Raw genomic sequence first — 21,999 nt, 5'->3', positions numbered from 1 at the left:
CTTCTCCGGTTACTGTGGCCAAGTTCAAAAAGGGTGTTGCCTGAGTTCTCCTCTGGGATTTTGATGGAATCTTGTCTCACATTTAGATCTTTCATCTATTTTGAGTTTATCTTTGTGTATGGTGCAAGAGAGTGGTCCAGTTTCATTCTTCTGCATGTGGATGTCCAATTTTCCCAGCACCATTTATTGAAGAGACTGTCTTTCTTCCAGTGGATCGTCTTTCCTCCTTTATCGTATATTAGTTGACCATAAAGTTCAGGGTCCACTTCTGGGTTCTCTGTTCTGTTCCATTGATCTATGTGTCTGTTTTTGTGCCAGTACCACACTGTCTTGATGAACACAGCTTTGTAGTACAACCTGAAATCTGGCATTGTGATGCCCCCAGATATGGTTTTCTTTTTTAAAATTCCCCTGGCTGTTTGGGGTCTTTTCTGATTCCACACAAATCTTAAAATAATTTGTTCTAAGTCTCTGAAGAAAGTCCATGGTATTTTGATAGGGATTGCATTATACGTGTAAATTGCCCTGGGTAACATTGACATTTTCACAATATTAATTCTGCCAATCCATGAGCATGGAATATTTTTCCATCTCTTTGTGTCTTCCTCAATTTCTTTCAGAAGTGTTCTATAGTTTTTAGGGTATATTTTGAGAACCATTTGAATGGTAAATGGTTCTCCAACCTTTTATTTTCAGGTTGTAGGTGTCCTTCTGTCTAAAATGAGTCTCTTGTAGACAGCAAATAGATGGGTCCTGCTTTTTTATCCAGTCTGAAACCCTGCGCCTTTTGATGGGGTCATTAAGCCCATTCACGTTCAGAGTTACTATTGACAGATATGAGTTTAGTGTCATCATGATATCTATTTAGTCCTTGTTTTTGTGGATTGTTCCACTGAACTTCTTCTTTAAGGAGAGTTTTAAGAGTCCCCCTTAAAATTTCTTGCAGAGCTGGTTTGGAGGTCACATATTCTTTCAGTTCCTGCCTGTCTTGGAAGCTCTTTATCTCTCCTTCCATTTTGAATGAGAGCCTTGCTGGATAAAGTATTCTTGGTTGCATGTTCTTCTCATTTAGGATCCTGAATATATCCTGCCAGCCCTTTCTGGCCTGCCAGGTCTCTGTGGAGAGGTCTGCTGTTACCCTAATATTCCTCCCCATGAAAGTCAGGGACTTCTTGTCTCTTGCTGCTTTAAGGATCTTCTCTTTATCTTTGGAATTTGCAAGCTTCACTATTAAATGTCGAGGTGTTGAACGGTTTTTATTGATTTTAGGGGGGGATCTCTCTATTTCCTGGATCTGAATGCCTGTTTCCCTTCCCAGATTGGGAAAGTTTTCAGCTAGGATTTGTTCAAATACATATTCTGGCCCTCTGGCCCTTTCGGCGCCTTCGGGAACCCCAATTAAACGTAGGTTTTTCTTCCTTAGACTGTCATTTATTTGCCTTAATCTGTCTTCATGGTCCCTTAATTGATTGTCTCTTTTTTCCTCAGTTTCCCTCTTTGCCATTAACTTGTCTTCTATGTCACTCACTCGTTCTTCCACCTCGTTAACCCTCGTCGTTAGGACTTCTAGTTTGGATTGCATCTCATTCAATTGATTTTTAATTTCTGCCTGATTGGATCTAAATTCTGCAGTCATGAAGTCTCGTGAGTCCTTAATGCTTTTTTCTAGAGCCACCAGTAGCTGTAGAATAGTGCTTCTGAATTGGCTTTCTGACATTGAAGTGTAATCCAGATTTTGTAACTCTGTGGGAGAGAGGGCTGTTTCTGATTCTTTCTTTTGAGGTGAGGTTTTCCTTCTAGTCATTTTGCTCAGTGCAGAGTGGCCAAAAACAAGTTGTATTGGAACACGGGGGAGTATCACTGGTCCGTCCAGCTGGTCTTCTGGGGGAGGGGCCTGCTGTGCTGATTTTCAGGTGTTAGCACTTGGGGGAGCTGCTCTGCCCCTGCCTGCTGCCCGGCTCAGCGGGGGTTGTTTACCCCGTGGGGCCCCAGGAGGAACAGCAGCAGTTGCTATGGCAACTCTGGAAGCCTGGATTTAGCCTCCGCAGGAACTACGGGGCTCGGGCTCTCGGGCTCTCGGTTCTCTGTTCGCAGGGCCTGGAGGCTCCGGGGCGGGGCCGCTGATCTGCTCAGCTCGGGGCAGGAGCGTCCTTGCTGTCCTAGGCCCTCCCGGCCTCTGCCTGTCCCGGGGGAGGCCGGATCCTGGGCTGTGTCCCGGCGCCCTGTGCTCCGGGGCCTGCGCTGTTGGATTCACGCTCCCGCCCTGCAGCTCCCTCCCTGGAGCCGCTCCCGAGCCCCTCCGAGCTGCTCCGAGCTGCTCCGGAGCCCCTCCGAGCTGCTCCGGTCGGTCCGCCGTGCGCGCTGCAGCCCTTAGGGAGCTCCGAGCACTCTCCTGTGCTCGCAGGTGTCTGTTAGTGTCCCCGGGAGCCCGAGGGCATCCCCGCCCTCCTGGGTCCTGCTCTAACTCCCTGCGGGCCCCTTCCCGACCGGGAAGGTTGGTGCAGCTCCTGCTCCTCCGGGATGGGGCTCTCCTGTCCTGGGGACACTCGCCCTGGCCTCAGCCCGGCTCCTCGCGGGGCCCCTCCCCCTCGGAGGCCTTTTGTTCCTTTATTTCTTTTTCCCCGTCTTCCTACCTTGATAGAAGCGCGGACTCTTCTCACTGTAGCATTCCAGCTGGTCTCTTTACATCTCAGGCCGAATTCGTAAATTTTCAGGATTGTTTGAAGGTTATCTAGGTAATTTGGTGGGGACAGGCGATTTGGGGACCCTGCTCTTCCGCCATCTTGCCCCTCCTCCGGATTCGGGTATTTCTGTGTGGCTCAGTGGATTAAGCATCAGACTTCAGCTCAGGTCATGATCCTGGGGTCCTGGAATCAAGCACCACATTGGGTTCCCTGCTCAGTGGAAACCCTGCTTCTCCCTCTGCTCCTCCCCTGTTGTGCTCATGGTAAGATGTCAGCAGTACCCAAAGCTATCTTCAGGTTCAGTGCAAACCCTATTAAAATACCAATGATGTTTCTTGCAGAAGTAGAAAACATCATCCTAAAACTCAAAGGAATTTCAAAGTCCACCAAAAACTAAGAACAATCCAGAACATCAGCACTGGCCTCTTCATTTTCACTTCTTTCTTTCCTTTCATTCTGTCTCCCCTAGAAAAGGTTCTTGGGGGACGCCTGGGAGGCTCAGCCGTTTCAGCATCTGCCTTTGGCTCAGGGTGTGATCCCGTGGTCCCAGGAATGAATCCCACGTCGGGCTCCCTGCATGGAGCCTGCTTCTTCTCCCTCTGCCTATGTGTCTTTGCTTCTCTCTGGCAGAGGCCGCGCGCCGGAGGGACAGAGCCCGGGAGTTGGGACGCTCGCGCGGGGTCGCACGGTCTGATTGGGCCCCGGGCCACCTCTCACTAAACCACTTTTAAAGAAAAGAAGCATTTAATATCCTCTGGTGCCCCAGAGGAGCACCCCTGTATCAGCTCAGGTGAGTTCAATGCAAAACCCCAAAATTGAGGCTCTTAAGAGTCCCAGCCCAGAGAAAATACTTGCTTGTTATGACAGGCACAACCTCACTTAGGCCCTAAAGCAAGTCCTTAAGGAATTTTGATTGTAATAGGAAACCAAAGCAGAAGTACTTTAACTTGAAGAAGCCCTGCCACCCTTGAATAGGATGAGCCATGGAAACAAAATTCAGCTCACATTCAGTGGGGGGGAAAAGCTGGTACTTTCACAGGTATAATTACATGTATTTTTAACATTCCAAACTATTGCTTCTACCTCAAGACAATCCAGTGGCAAATAATACACAAGTTTTACCAAATAGGTCTAAAATCAAAGAGAGCTCAGAGCAGTGTAAATGTGGAATGACCAGAAGGTGACAAGTAGGACAGGGCAGGAAGGAGGCCCAGACCCAGAGAAATGTAGCTGAGACTGCACCCTCACTCTAGGCTGCAGAATTCTGTTTCACTGGACTAAACCACCTTTCGGAACCCAGGCAGACAAAGTTCTCTACAGGTGTCATCCAATTGATCCTTAGAGACCATCACTCTGGTTTCTTTCCAAAAAGGGTTCCAGTAGGACCATAACAATTCCCCAGAATTGCAGCTAAAATGGTCTGACATGAGTCCACTTGCAGTCTAACAATCACACTTATTTATGGTTTTTTAGAGAGAAAATTGAAGCACTGACAAGTGAAGGAAATCACTTAATGACACAGACACCACAACAAGCCTGCCTTAGTTGCACAACTCTGTCACTATACTAAAAAATCATTGGATTGTGCAATTTAAAAGGTTGAATTTTATGATATATTAATTATATCTAAATAAAATTATTATTTTTCTAAAGAAAAAGAATCCTGAATTATCATGCTTTTAATAGAGAAGTATTATTTCTGCTGTTAAAGGCCTGCTGTTGGCTCCTAATTTGATTATCTAACATGATTAAGTGCCTCCTATATGTGATGTTATCTTTAGCAATCTCCACCAGTGAGGTTGGTGTCATTATTTCCACTTTTATAAAGTTGGGAAACTGAGACTCAGAGGATTAGATAACTGACTAAGGAACATAGCCAGGAAAAGATAAAGCTCAGATTGGAGCTCAAAATTTTCAGAGTTTTCACTGATGAGTCTATTCTTCCGTGCAAGTCAGAAGAGGAAGAGAGACCTGAACACACCAAATACACCAAATTGTGTGCTGCTTCTGGGGATTTACCCCAAAGATACAGATGCAATGAAATGCCGGGACACCTGCACCCCGATGTTTCTAGCAGCAATGTCCACAATAGCCAAACTGTGGAAGGAGCCTCGGTGTCCATCGAAAGATGAATGGATAAAAAAGATGTGGTCTATGTATACGACGGAATATTCCTCAGCCATTAGAAATGAAAAGTACCCACCATTTGCTTCGACGTGGATGGAACTGGAGGGTATTATGCTGAGTGAAATAAGTCAATCGGAGAAGGACAAACATTATATGATCTCATTCATTTGGGGAATATAAAAAATAGTGAAAGGGAATAAAGGGGAAAGGAGAAAAAATGAGTGGGAAATATCAGAGAGGGAGACAGAAAATGAAAGACTCCTAACTCTGGGAAACGAACTAGGGGTGGTGGAAGCGGAGGTGGGGGGGTGGGGGTGATTGGGTGACGGGCACTGAGGTGGGCTCTTGACGGGATGAGCACTGGGTGTTATTCTATATGTTGGCAAATTGAAGACCAATAAGAAATAAATTAAAAAATAAAAATAAATAAATAAATAAATAAATAAAAACAAAACAAAAAAACCCCAAAGTGTGTGCTGGAGTTTCTCAGAGGCAAACAATGGAACTGGCTGCAAAGTCCTAAACTGGAGTTGCCATACCAGGAGGGCTTTGAAACTGGTCTTGGTATGGAGACTGGGCTCTGAAAATCTTCCTGACAGTGTAGTCATTTTAGCAAAAACAAGTACTGTTACAAAAGATGCCTACCATTGAAAATGACCACAATATCCAAGGGACAGCACAACTTTCTGTGTGGCCCTTTTGGCTTAGGGCTCCCTGGTTGTGAGAGCAATGGATGTATCTCAGCAGCATAACCATTAATTTGTGAACCCATTCTAAGTATTACTAAGTTCTAGGCACTGTCTAGATGATAATGTAAGATGGCTTCCCTGGAGGAACACCCAGATAGGAATCAGCCCTCCCCAACCCCCAGGTATGTGCTATAGATATGGTTAAGTGCCCAGCTTGCACAATGGACAGCATGGGTTTCTATCTCAGTGCTGACACTTACTACCTGTGATTTTGGACAAATTATTGAATTTTTCTATGCTTTCATTTCCTTATCTGTAAAATGAGAATGGCATTAATATTGACCGTACACAGTTGCTGTACTAGAAGACAGTATCTGCAGCAGCAGCAGCAGAATCATCACCTGCTGGCAAAGTACAGAAAAGCTGCCTCTTCATGCCTAATACAACTTTCTGATTATTTTCACTTCCCTAAAGTATTTTATACCTTATATACATATATATATACACACACACATACACCTATATACCTATGCCTATTATATACCTGCATGTATATAAATGACATTTTCCCAAAGGCCTAGATGCAAAGCTGCCAGGTTAACCAATGGATAGCAGAATGCTAAAAAAAATCCCAAGAAGAAAGCTCACCCTAGAGTCACTCTGAACAGTTCTTAAAACATAGCTTTTGTGTATAACCTACTAATGTATACTTTTGTAGCTTAGAAAAGAGCCTTCATGGGGCCAAAGAATGTTTCTTGTCTTCCTGTCTGACAGTACTCCTTATATCACGCTTTCCTATTTTTTGTGTTTGTGTGGACCTGACACTCCTAAAGTAGTGCATAATTTTCCACATAATAGGTGTACGTGATAGATACACAGAGGTAAGCTAGGATAATAGTTAAGTAAAAAGACCTTATAGTAAGGTATAGGTTCAAACCCTGGTTCTTCCACCTACAGGCTGTGTGACCTTGAAGAAGATTCATGCTCCCTGAACATGCTCATGGGATGAACAATCAAATTTCATAGAAATCTTATAAAGATTAAATGAGATGATGTATGAAAAATATTCAGCACAATATCTAGCACATAGTAAATTCTCAATAAGTGATAATTATCATTATTTTAAAAAGATATGAATTAGGTAAGCCTCATAGCATACATTTATTTTCAATTGCATATGCATTTACTGCACATCTGCCAAGTATTTTACACTTTGTTACTTATTGTGGGTGCTAGATAAAGGGAATGAACTACTCAATTCTTCTAAAACATATTCTCTGCTTTTCACAAGTATATGACCCTGAAAAAGTGTCCTACAACATGTCCTCATACTGGAAGCTGGACCAGCACCATCCTTTCTGCAATCATCTCAAAGATAAGAATGTAAAGAAGTAGGAAGATAAACATGGACAGAGGTGGGGTTAGATTTTATTAGAAATGAATCAGCCCATCCCACAGATGGCAGCACCCACACATTTTTAGCTATATAAGGGCCATTATCTCAATCCACTGGTCACCCTGCAAGCTGCATCAGGCTTTATCCTACGTGTTCCTTTGGTGAACCAGGTGAGAGCAAATTCATCCAGCTACATTGATGGGTATTTGGTTGATTACTGTCCACATTAGAAATTCAGGAGTAAGAGCTAAGTCAGAGCTAATATGTATTTGGCCACTTCATTCTTGTTTCTTTTTCTTTTTCTTTTCATTTGTTTATTTATTTATTTGGTTAGTTTCATTTATCCTGTGTCTTTTTAGAATAAATTTATTGTTGTCAAGATGAATAATGCAAGAGGTTCATTTTCTTCTAGGCCATTCCACACCTCTTCCTGTTTTTTTGCATGCCATTTTTTTTCTGGGTTGTCCAGATTAAATAGAAAGGAGGCCAGCACTGGTGTAGAGTTCCTTCCCTGTTCACTGTCAGTCCCTGGGGTTCCAAGATCAAATCAGCCACTAGTCAAACTACTGCTTGCATTGCTGAGCTTCTCTTCCCTGTTATTGAAAAAGAATAGTGTTTGGTTGAAGCTGAAATTAGGATAGTTCCTGAGCTCTGATGAGGACTATCTCATGCTTCTGAAGCACCAGGCTAATGTTGGCCCACTTGCCTATTTTTACTTGCTTAAGGCCTTAACAATCCTGGTTAGCTTCTGGTACCAAAAGGAGGAGATATTATAGAAGGTCTGTCACTTTTGACTCAAGGGAACCAGTGAAACTAACCAGAGAGACTGGGACAATACATCTGAGTGGTTCTGGAAACTTTGGAAGCTCCAGGACAACACCCCAAACACCAAAGTACACAATGTATAGAGACATTACGTAAAGAATATCCAGGACATGGAGATCTGAGCTCTAACCTCAGTTCAGTCAGCAACATGCAATAACTTGATCTTAGCAAAGTAATAGGAAGTTAACAAAGTTTTCACTGTACTGAAAGATCCCCAACCATCCTTGCTTGTTGAAGTATTTTAGGTTTAAAAGAGACAAGAGTTTTGAAAAATCATCATGATTATTATTAAAATAAGAATTGCTTATAAATTAAAAGAAAAAATGAATAATAGGGTCTTCTGGGGTTTTTTCTCTTCAGGTTCACTTAAACTTGCAAAAAGATGACCGATCTCTTGAGAAGTGTTGTCACAGTCATTGATGTTTTCTACAAATATACCAAGCAAGATGGAGAGTGTGGCACACTGAGCAAGGATGAGCTAAAGGAACTTCTGGAGAAAGAGTTTCGTCCAATTCTGAAGGTGAGAACCATACACCACAGCTGAAGACTGCTAAGGTTTTGTACATTCTCTGTTATGTGGCCAAAGATTAGTTTAAAAGTACATACTCTCAATGGTCTTTGGGCAAACTCTATGGATATACTTTTTGGGAACATCATAAAGTCTGCTGGGGCATTATTTTTGGAAAAATGTTATTTTTCCTCAGTACACCCACCATGTTGACCTTCAGACTTTTTCATGCCCCCAGGCTTCCCCTTCTGAAAAAAAAAGTATATAAATATGTGCTAAAACATGAGTTAAAAGATTATCCTATCAAATTTGGAAGAAAGAGTATAGATAGGGAAATGTCTACAGGGAAAACTGCAGACAAAAACAAACATTTTTTTCCATCTACTTGGGAAGGACTCAGCTATTAACTTTAGCATTTAGATCCTAACATAGAATATATTAGCATGTAATGTTTAAAATGTATGTAAAACTAAAATATACCAGGTATTGAATTTTGATTTATTCAACTCCTTTTTGTATTCTATACTATACCTGAGTACCTAATCCACTAGCTTAGGTCCTTGCATGGTATTCTGCTAGGGATTCCAATAGTTTTTATTCTTTTCTGTTACCTCTTATTACCTGCTGGGTCTTATTAGGCTATGTTACTTTAAAGTAACCCTTGGCTGGATTTAAATGCCAATGTTAAACATCCACAGTTCCACAGCTCTATCCAAATATTTTACCTGACTATGTGGGCTAGGTTGACTAGGTCTCCTTTGGTATGTCACTTGTATACAGAACCCAGATGATCCAGACACAGTGGATGTTATCATGCACATGCTAGATCGAGATCATGACCGAAGACTGGACTTTACTGAGTTTCTTCTGATGGTATTCAAGCTGGCTATGGCCTGCAACAAGGTTCTCAGCAAGGAATACTGCAAAGCTTCAGGGTCAAAGAAGCATAGGCATGGTCATCAACACCAAAAGGAAGAAAGTGAAACAGAAGAGGAAGAAGAAGATACACAGGGATGGAAATCAGGTTACAGACATTCAAGTTGGAGTGAGGGAGAGGAGCATGGATATGGTTCTGAGGGCTTAAGGGGAAGAGTGAAACATAGACATGGATCAAACTCCAGGAGGCTGGGAAGGCAAGGTGGTTTATCTAGCTCAGGAAACCAAAAGCAACTTGAGAAAAGACGCCATGGGTCCAGCTCTGGTCATTCATGGAGTAGTGGCAAAGAAAGACATGGCTCCAGCTCTGGAGAACGGGAGGAAAGAAGAAATAAGTCATATGTTAGCCCCTCTAGGGAATCTGAGAAGGAATATGAATCTGGATCTGAATCAAAGAGTGGGAGAAGGAAAGGTCATAGTAGTCTGTCACATGGATTGGATGCTAGTGGACACAAATCAAACTCTACTCAGTCAAGAAAGAGTGGAGGACAAAAGCTTGGATCTAGCTCTAGAGGTTCAGGAGACAGGGGAAGCCAAAACTATGCATGTGGTTCCAGCAATTCAGGTGGGTGTGGAAAGCCACAAAATGCTTCTAGTTCTTGTCAGGAAGGTAGATTTGGAGGGCAAGGAAATCAATATAGCTGTACCCAATCAGGTTATCAATCAGGAAGTAGTGGAGGACAAGATCATGGATGTATTTCAGGAGGTCAGTCCTCTGGATATTGTGAACATGAGCCTAGATCCTGTGGCCAGTCTTCTAGTCAGAGAAAATATGTATCTAGAGCATGTGGTCAAACACAGAACGGTGGAAGACAACAGAGAACAGGTTCAAATCAGTCCTGTTGCTGTGAACAATATGGGTCTGAAACAAGTCAGTCTTCTAGTTATGGTCAACATGGATCTGGTTCTTGTGGACACTTTTCAAACTCTCATCAAAAAGGATCTGGTTCAAATGGATTTTCTAAATGTGGACAACATGGGTCTGGCTCTGGGCAGTCCTCTAGCTTTGGACAACATGGGTCAGGCTCAGGTCAATCCTCTGGCTGTGGACATGGCTCTGGCTCATGTCAGTCCTCTGGCTTTGGCCAGCATGGGTCTGGCTCAGGTCAATCCTCTGGTTTATGTCAACATGGGTCTGGCTCAGGACAGTCCTCTGGCTTTGGACAACATGGGTCTGGCTCAGGTCAATCATCTGGCTGTGGACATGGCTCTGGCTCATGTCAGTCCTCTGGCTTTGGCCAGCATGGGTCTGGCTCAGTTCAATCCTCTGGCTTTGGACAACATGGGTCTGGTTCAGGTCAGTACTCTGGTTTAGGTCAGCATGGGTCTGGCTCAGGACAGTCCTCTGGCTTTGGACAACATGGGTCTGGCTCAGGTCAGTCCTCTGGCTTTGGACAACATGGGTCTGGCTCAGGTCAGTCCTCCAGTTTTGGTCAGCATGGGTCTGGCACTGGACAGTCCTCTGGTTTTTCCTCTGGTTTTGGACAAAATGGCTCTGGCTCAGAAATGAATTCCAGTTCAGGACAGTCCTCTGGTTTTGGACAACATGGGTCTGGTGCCCATCAAACTTCTAGCTCAGGTCAATCCTCCAGCTTTGGATTTGGATCTAGCACAAATCAGTCCCCTAGCTTTGGGACTGGCTCAGGTCATTCGTTGGACTTTGGACAAGAATCTACAGCACATCAGTCTAGCTATGGTCAACATGGTTCCAGTTCAGGACAATCCTCAACTTTTGGCAATGGATCTTGCTCAGGCAACACCTCTAAACAAGATCAACATGGATCTAGCTCAAGTAAGTCATCTAGTAAAAATCAACGTGAGTTTAGCTCAATTCAATCCTCTGGCTGTGACAATCAACAAACTAGGGTGGGTGGACAGGAATGCTATGGGACTAGTTCAGGAAAAGGGAGTCAACAATGTAGAAAGTCAATATCACGTTCAGCTAAAAGTCAGAGAAGAGAAACAGCTAAAGGAAGACAGGGAACAACTCATGGACAGTCAGAAGATAGCAGTGGATATGCTCAGTCTGGTCATGGACAAACCTCAAGGACAGAATCCAGTATAACTAGTAGGAGTAGTGTTGGAGAGTCAAGTGACATTCAAGGGCATTCAGGAGTCCCACAGGCACACACAGGATCCCCTCAAGATCATTCCGGAACTCAACATAGAGAGTCAGAATCAACAGTTAAAGGGAGACAGGGAACTACCCATAGAGAGTCAGGAGATATATTTGGACATGCCCAGTCAGGTCATGGACAAGCCACCAGGACACAATCCAGTAGGCCTGGTAGAAGGGAATCTAGTGGCAGTGAGTCCAGTGACACTGAAAGGCACTCAGGTGTCCCACAGGCACACTCACGATCCCCTCGTGGCCAGGCTGGATCTCAACATAGAGAGTCAGGGTCCTCAGTACAAGGAAGACAGGGAACTACACATGGACAGTCAGGAGACACCACTACACATGCCCAGTCGGGTCATGGACAAGCCACCAGGACACAATCCAGTAGGACTGGTAGAAGGGAATCTAGTGGCAGTGAGTCCAGTGACACTGAAAGGCACTCAGGTGTCCCACAGGCACACTCAGGATCCCCTCGTGGCCAGGCTGGATCTCCACATGGAGAGTCAGAGTCCTCAGTACAAGGAAGACAGGGAACTACTCATGGACAGTCAGGAGACACTACTAGACATGCCCAGTCTGGCCATGGACAAGCCACCAGGACACAATCCAGTAGGACTGGTAGAAGGGAATCTAGTGGCAGTGAGTCCAGTGACAGTCAGGGGCACTCAGGAGTCCCACAGGCACACTCAGGATCCCCTCGTGGCCAGGCTGGATCTCAACATGGAGAGTCAGAGTCCTCAGTACAAGGAAGACAGGGAACTACTCATGGACAGTCAGGAGACACCACTACACATGCCCAGTCTGGTCATGGACAAGCCACCAGAACACAATCCAGTAGGACTAGAAGAAGAGGTTCTACTGTCAGTGAGTCCAGTGACAGTCAGGGACACTCAGGAGTCCCACAGGCACACATAGGATCCCCTCATGGTCATTCTGGATCTCAACAGGGAGACTCGGGATCCTCAGTACAAGGGAGACAGGGAACTACCCATAGACAGTCAGGAGATACAGGTGGACATGCGCACTCTGGCCATGGACAAGCCACCAGGACACAATCCAGCAGGACTGGTAGAAGGGAATCTAGTGGCAGTGAGTCCAGTGACACTGAAAGGCACTCAGGTGTCCCACAGGCACACTCAGGATCACCTCGTGGCCAGGCTGGATCTCCACATGGAGAGTCGGAGTCCTCAGTACAAGGAAGACAGGGAACTACTCATGGACAGTCAGGAGACACTACTAGAACTGCGCACTCTGGCCATGGACAAGCCACCAGAACACAATCCAGTAGGACTAGAAGAAGAGGATCTACTGTCAGTGAGTCCAGTGACAGTCAGGGGCACTCAGGAGTCCCACAGGCACACATAGGATCCCCTCAAGGTCATTCTGGATCTCAACAAGGAGAGTCGGGATCCTCAGTACAAGGGAGACAGGGAACTACCCATAGACAGTCAGGAGAAACAGGTGGACATGCACACTCTGGCCATGGACAAGCCACCAGGACACAATCCAGCAGGACTGGTAGAAGGGAATCTAGTGGCAGTGAGTCCAGTGACACTGAAAATCACCTAGGTGTCCCAGAGACACACACAGGATCCCCGCATACTCATGCTGGATCTCAACATCTAGAGTCAGGATCCTCACTACAAAGGAGACAAGGAACATCTCATGGACAATCAAGAGACACCACTGCACATGCCCAGTCTGGTCATGGACAAGCCAGCAGGACACAATACAGTAGGAGTAGAAGAAGTGAGTCTACTGTCAGTGAGTCCAGTGACAGTCAGGGGCACTCGGGAGCCCCACAGACACACACAGGATCCCCTCATGATCAGGCTGGATCTCACCATCCAGAACTGGGTTCCACAGTTAAAGGGAGACAGGGAAAACATTATGGACAGTCAGAAGATAACAGCGCACATGCCCACGCTGGCCATGGACAGGCCACCGGGACACTATCCAGAAGGACTGATAGAAGGGAATCTGGAGGCAGTGAGTCCAGTGACACTGAAAGGCACTCAGGAATCCCACAAACACACACAGAATCCCCACGTACTCACGCTGGACCTCAACATGGAGAGTCAGGGTCCTCACTACAAGGGAGACAGGGAACTGCTCATGGACAGTCAGGAGACACTACTAGACATGCGCACTCTGGCCATGGACAAGCCACCAGGACACAATCCAGTAGGACTGGTAGAAGGGAATCTAGTGGCAGTGAGTCCAGTGACACTGAAAGGCACTCACGTGTCCCACAGGCACACTCAGGATCCCCTCGTGGCCAGGCTGGATCTCCACATGGAGAGTCAGAGTCCTCAGTACAAGGAAGACAGGGAACTACTCATGGACAGTCAGGAGACACCACTACACATGCCCAGTCTGGTCATGGACAAGCCACCAGAACACAATCCAGTAGGACTAGAAGAAGAGGTTCTACTGTCAGTGAGTCTAGTGACAGTCAGGGGCACTCAGGAGTCCCACAGGCACACATAGGATCCCCTCATGGTCATTCTGGATCTCAACAGGGAGACTCGGGATCCTCAGTACAAGGGAGACAGGGAACTACCCATAGACAGTCAGGAGATATAGGTGGACATGCCCACTCTGGCCATGGACAAGCCACCAGAACACAATCCAGTAGGACTGGTAGAAGGGAATCTAGTGGCAGTGAGTCCAGTGACACTGAAAAGCACTCAGGAGTCCCACAGGCACACTCAGGATCCCCTCGTGGCCAGGCTGGATCTCAACATGGAGAGTCGGGATCCTCAGTACAAGGAAGACAGGGAACTACTCATGGACAGTCAGGAGACACCACTACACATGCCCAGTCTGGTCATGGACAAGCCACCAGAACACAATCCAGTAGGACTAGAAGAAGAGGATCTACTGTCAGTGAGTCCAGTGACAGTCAGGAGCACTCAGGAGTCCCACAGGCACACATAGGATCCCCTCAAGGTCATTCTGGATCTCAACAAGGAGAGTCGGGATCCTCAGTACAAGGGAGACAGGGAACTACCCATAGACAGTCAGGAGATACAGGTGGACATGCGCACTCTGGCCATGGACAAGCCACCAGGACACAATCCAGCAGGACTGGTAGAAGGGAATCTAGTGGCAGTGAGTCCAGTGACACTGAAAATCACCTAGGTGTCCCAGAGACACACACAGGATCCCCGCATACTCATGCTGGATCTCAACATCTAGAGTCAGGATCCTCACTACAAAGGAGACAAGGAACATCTCATGGACAATCAAGAGACACCACTGCACATGCCCAGTCTGGTCATGGACAAGCCAGCAGGACACAATACAGTAGGAGTAGAAGAAGTGAGTCTACTGTCAGTGAGTCCAGTGACAGTCAGGGGCACTCGGGAGCCCCAAAGACACACACAGGATCCCCTCATGATCAGGCTGGATCTCAACATCCAGAACTGGGTTCCACAGTTAAAGGGAGACAGGGAAAACATTATGGACAGTCAGAAGATAAAAGCGCACATACCCACGCTGGCCATGGACAAGCCACCAGGACACAATCCAGTAGGACTGGTAGAAGGGAATCTAGTGGCAGTGAGTCCAGTGACACTGAAAGGCACTCAGGTGTCCCACAGGCACACTCAGGATCCCCTCATGGCCAGGCTGGATCTCAACAAGGAGAGTCAGGGTCCTCAGTACAAGGAAGACAGGGAACTACTCATGGACAGTCAGGAGACACTACTAGAACTGCGCACTCTGGCCATGGACAAGTCACCAGAACACAATCCAGTAGGAGTAGAAGAAGAGGTTCTACTGTCAGTGAGTCCAGTGACAGTCAGGGGCACTCAGGAGTCCCACAGGCACAAATAGGATCCCGTCAAGGTCATTCTGGATCTCAACAAGGAGAGTCGGGATCCTCAGTACAAGGCAGACAGGGAACTACTCATGGACAGTCAGGAGATACAGGTGGACATGCCCACTCTGGCCATGGACAAGCCACCAGAACACAATCCAGTAGGACTGGTAGAAGGGAATCTAGTGGCAGTGAGTCCAGTGACACTGAAAGGCACTCACGTGTCCCACAGGCACACTCAGGATCACCTCGTGGCCAGGCTGGATCTCCACATGGAGAGTCGGAGTCCTCAGTACAAGGAAGACAGGGAACTACTCATGGACAGTCAGGAGACACTACTAGAACTGCGCACTCTGGCCATGGAGAAGCCACCAGAACACAATCCAGTAGGACTAGAAGAAGAGGATCTACTGTCAGTGAGTCCAGTGACAGTCAGGGGCACTCAGGAGTCCCACAGGCACACATAGGATCCCCTCAAGGTCATTCTGGATCTCAACAAGGAGAGTCGGGATCCTCAGTACAAGGGAGACAGGGAACTACCCATAGACAGTCAGGAGATACAGGTGGACATGCGCACTCTGGCCATGGACATGCCACCAGGACACAATCCAGTAGGACTGGTAGAAGGGAATCTAGTGGCAGTGAGTCCAGTGACACTGAAAGGCACTCAGGTGTCCCACAGGCACACTCAGGATCCCCTCGTGGCCAGGCTGTATCTCCACAGGGAGAGTCAGAGTCCTCAGTACAAGGAAGACAGGGAACTACTCATGGACAGTCAGGAGACACTACTAGACATGCCCAGTCTGGCCATGGACAAGCCACCAGGACACAATCCAGTAGGACTGGTAGAAGGGAATCTAGTGGCACTGAGTCCAGTGACACTGAAAGGCACTCAGGAGTCCCACAGGCACACTCAGGATCCCCTCGTGGCCAGGCTGGATCTCAACATGTAGAGTTGGGATCCTCAGTACAAGGAAGACAGGGAACTACTCATGGACAGTCAGGAGACACCACTACACATGCCCAGTCTGGTCATGGACAAGCCACCAGAACACAATCCAGTAGGACTAGAAGAAGGGGATCTACTGTCAGTGAGTCCAGTGACAGTCAGGAGCACTCAGGAGTCCCACAGGCACACATAGGATCCCCTCAAGGTCATTCTGGATCTCAACAGGGAGAGTCGGGATCCTCAATACAAGGGAGACAGGGAACTACCCATAGACAGTCAGGAGATACAGGTGGACATGCGCACTCTGGCCATGGACAAGCCACCAGGACACAATCCAGCAGGACTGGTAGAAGGGAATCTAGTGGCAGTGAGTCCAGTGACACTGAAAATCACCTAGGTGTCCCAGAGACACACACAGGATCCCCGCATACTCACGCTGGATCTCAACATCTAGAGTCAGGATCCTCACTACAAAGGAGACAAGGAACATCTCATGGACAATCAAGAGACACCACTGCACATGCCCAGTCTGGTCATGGACAAGCCAGCAGGACACAATACAGTAGGAGTAGAAGAAGTGAGTCTACTGTCAGTGAGTCCAGTGACAGTCAGGGGCACTCGGGAGCCCCACAGACACACACAGGATCCCCTCATGATCAGGCTGGATCTCACCATCCAGAACTGGGTTCCACAGTTAAAGGGAGACAGGGAAAACATTATGGACAGTCAGAAGATAACAGCGCACATGCCCACGCTGGCCATGGACAGGCCACCGGGACACTATCCAGAAGGACTGATAGAAGGGAATCTGGAGGCAGTGAGTCCAGTGACACTGAAAGGCACTCAGGAATCCCACAAACACACACAGAATCCCCACGTACTCACGCTGGACCTCAACATGGAGAGTCAGGGTCCTCACTACAAGGGAGACAGGGAACTGCTCATGGACAGTCAGGAGACACTACTAGACATGCGCACTCTGGCCATGGACAAGCCACCAGGACACAATCCAGTAGGACTGGTAGAAGGGAATCTAGTGGCAGTGAGTCCAGTGACACTGAAAGGCACTCAGGTGTCCCACAGGCACACTCAGGATCCCCTCTTGGCCAGGCTGGATCTCAACAAGGAGAATCAGGGTCCTCAGTACAAGGAAGACAGGGAACTACTCATGGACAGTCAGGAGACACCACTACACATGCGCACTCTGGCCATGGACAAGCCACCAGAACACAATCCAGTAGGACTAGAAGAAGAGGTTCTACTGTCAGTGAGTCCAGTGACAGTCAGGGGCACTCAGGAGTCCCACAGGCACACATAGGATCCCCTCAAGGTCATTCTGGATCTCAACAGGGAGAGTCGGGATCCTCAATACAAGGGAGACAGGGAACTACCCATAGACAGTCAGGAGATACAGGTGGACATGCACACTCTGGCCATGGACAAGCCACCAGGACACAATCCAGCAGGACTGGTAGAAGGGAATCTAGTGGCAGTGAGTCCAGTGACACTGAAAATCACCTAGGTGTCCCAGAGACACACACAGGATCCCCGCATACTCACGCTGGATCTCAACATCTAGAGTCAGGATCCTCACTACAAAGGAGACAAGGAACATCTCATGGACAATCAAGAGACACCACTGCACATGCCCAGTCTGGTCATGGACAAGCCAGCAGGACACAATACAGTAGGAGTAGAAGAAGTGAGTCTACTGTCAGTGAGTCCAGTGACAGTCAGGGGCACTCGGGAGCCCCACAGACACACACAGGATCCCCTCATGATCAGGCTGGATCTCACCATCCAGAACTGGGTTCCACAGTTAAAGGGAGACAGGGAAAACATTATGGACAGTCAGAAGATAACAGCGCACATGCCCACGCTGGCCATGGACAGGCCACCGGGACACTATCCAGAAGGACTGATAGAAGGGAATCTGGAGGCAGTGAGTCCAGTGACACTGAAAGGCACTCAGGAATCCCACAAACACACACAGAATTCCCACGTACTCACGCTGGATCTCAACATGGAGAGTCAGGGTCCTCAGTACAAGGAAGACAGGGAACTACTCATGGACAGTCAGGAGACACCACTACACATGCCCAGTCTGGTCATGGACAAGCCACCAGAACACAATCCAGTAGGACTAGAAGAAGAGGTTCTACTGTCAGTGAGTCCAGTGTCAGTCAGGGGCACTCAGGAGTCCCACAGGCACACATAGGATCCCCTCAAGGTCATTCTGGATCTCAACAAGGAGAGTCGGGATCCTTAGTACAAGGGAGACAGGGAACTACCCATAGACAGTCAGGGGATACAGGTGGACATGCAAACTCTGGCCATGGACAAGCCACCAGGACACAATCCAGCAGGACTGGTAGAAGGGAATCTAGTAGCAGTGAGTCCAGTGACACTCAGGGGCATTCAGGAGTCCCACAGGTGCACTCAGGATCCCCCCATGGGCAGGCTGGATCTCAACATGGAGAGTCAGATTCCACCACCAAAGAGAGACAGGAATATACTCATAAACAGTCAGGGGACACCAGTGGACATGCCCAATCTGTTCATGGACAGGCTACTAGGACACAATCCAGGAGGGCTAGAAGAAGGGGATCTACTGTCAGTGAGTCCAGTGACACTCAGGAATACTCAGGAGCCCCACAGATACACTCAGGTTCCCTCCATGGCCAGGTTGGATCTGAACATCCAGAGTCAGAATCCACAATTAAAAGGAGACAGGGCACTAGTAATAGACAGTCAGAGGACACCACTGGTAATGCTTATTCTGGTCATGGACAAGCCACCAGGGCAGAATCCAGTAGGACTAGAAGAAAGGGATTTAGTGGCACTGAGTCCAGTGACACTGAAAGACATTCAGGAGTCCCACTGACCCAATCAGGATCCCCTCATGGTCATACTGGATCTTTACATGGAGAGTTAGGATCCACAATTAGAAGGAGACAGGGAAGTACTCATGGACATTCAAGAGGCACCAGTGGACATTCTGGGTCCAGTCATATACAGTCACATGAAACTCATAGGCTGTCTAAGGATACCATAAGGAAACAGTCACATAGCATTCATCACCAATCTAGAGTGAGTCATTCTCAATCACAACATAGTGGAAAACAAAGACATGGATCAGATCAAGGATGGAAACATGGCAGTTATGGAAGTGCAGAATATGACTATGGGCAGTCTGGGTATGGACCTTCTGGGGGCAGCAGAACAAGCAGCCGAAATTCTAGCCCTTTAAGGTCATTGGATAGAGCTGCAAACAATCAAGTGTCTACACATGGACAATCATTTTCTAGGCCTGACCATACAGGATCAAAAGCAACTGAAATAATTGGAAGACAAAGCTCAAGTCATGGACAGTCAATTGATTCCCACAATAAGTCTGGATCCAGTGTAAATAGAAGGCAGGGATCTTTGCATGGGCATTCAATAGTAAGTCATGAATCACCAGTTGACATCCATGTTCAATTTGGAAGGGAGGTATCTACTACTCATAGGCTGTCAAGCAACCATTCTGTATCCAGCCATGGACAATTCATATCAGCTCTCAGCCATCTAGAGTCTAATTCAGCCTTAAGGCAGGATTTTCATAGTGATAATAAAGAGCATTCAGAAGATTGGGGGAAACAGATTCATGAACCATCAGGATCTAGGCATGGACAGTCTGAATTCAATATTATTAGTATCCATAGATCCAACCAGCAGCATTTGGCAGATACAACTTCTCATGATCAGGTAAGATACAACACATGTTTAGTAAGACAGGGATCAAGTAATAGAAAATCAGGGGACATCCAGGGTCAATCTGGATTCAGCACTAATGAAAGCCGAGTAGATAGCCATGACCAATCAAGTGACAGCTATGGGAAGTCAAGTAATAGCAGAAGTCAAGGAATCATTTTCAGTCACTCTCATGATAGCCAAGACCCTGCAGGAATTGAAGAATATGGTCCAACCATGTGGAATGGGGACAGGCAAAAGCAAGGTCCCAAATCAAGTTTATTTAGAAGCACCAGAATATATAGTCAAAATGTGGATGATAAGCAGACAAGAAACACTGAGGCCAGAGGTTGCCATAAAAGGGAGAGAACAGACTCAGGTTCCTGTTATTTAGATAGCAACACTCCACTCTATGAATATGTCCAAGAACAAAGGTGTTATTACATTGAATAATAATTTGAAGCCAACTAACCCAAGATAAGAACTAACCCAAAGAAGAAATGAGAATTCAACATGGAATTAAAATATTTACCATGGTCCTTTCTTTTGGTAGTCGGGGTATATATGTCTTTTATTTAACTATAGCATTGTACTCTATTCCTCTTGTTTTATGAGGGTTTTGTTGTTTTTTGTTGTTTTTTTTTTGTAAGACTCCATAATCACTAAGCTCTTTGGTTAGAAAACAGTGAATGGAAGGAGTAAATAGCACTTGGAACTATATTTAGATTGTATGACATAATGATTTGAGTGCTTTGGTATAAAATAAGCATTAAAAAATGTCTGAGACTCAGAGTTTGGCCTTTCCAGATTTTATTTTAATTGACCATTGACAAACCTATCCAGGAGCTAAGAAACATGATTTTGGAGTCAAAATTTCTCTAACAATATTGTAACATATTCAATGTCCTGAGCAAAGAATGTTGTAGTAGTTGATGAGTCAGAATATTTGCATCTTTTCTGTTACCATGGAACTTTGTACTAATACTTTTGAATTTATTGTCATGACTCCTGTATTGCATAAAAATTGTGAATAAACTCTCCATCAAGGTATAGTTTCTTTTCTCTTTCATCTTCACAAACAAACATAGCTCCTTGCCACAGGATCAGATGCACATTTCTTTTTTAAAAAAATTATTTTATTTAAATTAAATTAATTAACATATAGTGTATCATTAGTTTCAAAGGTAGAGTTCAGTTATTCATCAGTTGCATATACCACCCAGTGCTCATTACATCATGTGCCCTCCTTAATGCCATTACTCAATTACCCCATCCACCTACCCTATTCCCCCTAGCAACCCTCAAGTTTTTAAAAGATTTTATTTATTTATTCATGAGAGACACTCAGACAGAGATACAGGCAGAAGGAGAAGCAGACTCCTTGCAGAGAGCCCGTTACAGGACTCAATCCCAGAACCCCAGGATCACGACCTGAGCCAAAGGCAGAGGCTTAACCACTGAGCAATCCAGGCATCCCAACCCTCAGTTTGTTTCCTATTGTTAAGAATCTCTTATGGTTTGCCTCTCTCTCTATTTCCATCTTATTTTATTTTTCCTTTCTTTCCCCTATGTTCATATGTTTTGTTTCTTAAATTCTACATATGAGTGAAATCGTATTATATTTGTCTTTCTCTGACTGACTTATTTCACTTAGCATAATACCCTCTAGTTCTATCCATGTCATTGCAGATGGCAAGATTTCATTCTTTTTGATGGATAATATTCCATTACATATATATATGTAATGTATATTGTGTATATATACACACATATATATACACACACACATATATATATATATTGCTCCTATAAGCATTCTGTTTTCTTCCACCTTCACTTTTGAAATTCAAACTAAAGTGAAATTTATCAATGAGTGTTCAATATCATAAGCTCCTACTGGAGGCAGAATTCTATGGAAAAATCAAAACATGGGCTAAGTTTTCTGATGAGACTCAGAATATCTTATATTTACTTGTAAATATTTTAAGAAAGACTACACAAACTTTGATCACTGTGCAATATGATCAACAGGACAGTAGTCATATTAGTTTACTAGAGAAAGTAAATAAAACAATTGTTATACTATAAATGCACACATAAGAAATAACTATATATGATAGTTAATCCTAAATAGTAATCAATTCATACAAATCTATCCATCAGCATTTATTATCTGAATAAACACTAGTTATCAAAACATCATTAGACATT

The 21,999-nt window shown here is 45.7% G+C and overlaps 1 protein-coding gene across 1 annotated transcript; it reads left to right on the top strand.

The window, feature by feature from the left end:
• The first annotated feature begins 7,018 nt into the window (after positions 1-7,018).
• Positions 7,019-20,838, top strand: LOC129501405 (uncharacterized). Its single transcript, XM_055312531.1, has 3 exons — positions 7,019-7,066; positions 8,082-8,241; positions 9,010-20,838. The coding sequence occupies exon 3, from the start codon at positions 9,335-9,337 to the stop codon at positions 10,478-10,480; it is 1,146 nt and encodes a 381-aa protein (XP_055168506.1). The 5' UTR covers positions 7,019-7,066; positions 8,082-8,241; positions 9,010-9,334; the 3' UTR covers positions 10,481-20,838.
• The last annotated feature ends 1,161 nt before the right edge of the window (positions 20,839-21,999 follow it).

This window comes from Nyctereutes procyonoides, unplaced genomic scaffold, assembly GCF_905146905.1.
Source record: "Nyctereutes procyonoides isolate TBG_1078 unplaced genomic scaffold, NYPRO_anot_genome, whole genome shotgun sequence".
NCBI classification, from domain to species: Eukaryota; Metazoa; Chordata; class Mammalia; order Carnivora; family Canidae; genus Nyctereutes; species Nyctereutes procyonoides.
This window is presented reverse-complemented; position numbering and strand designations above follow the sequence as displayed.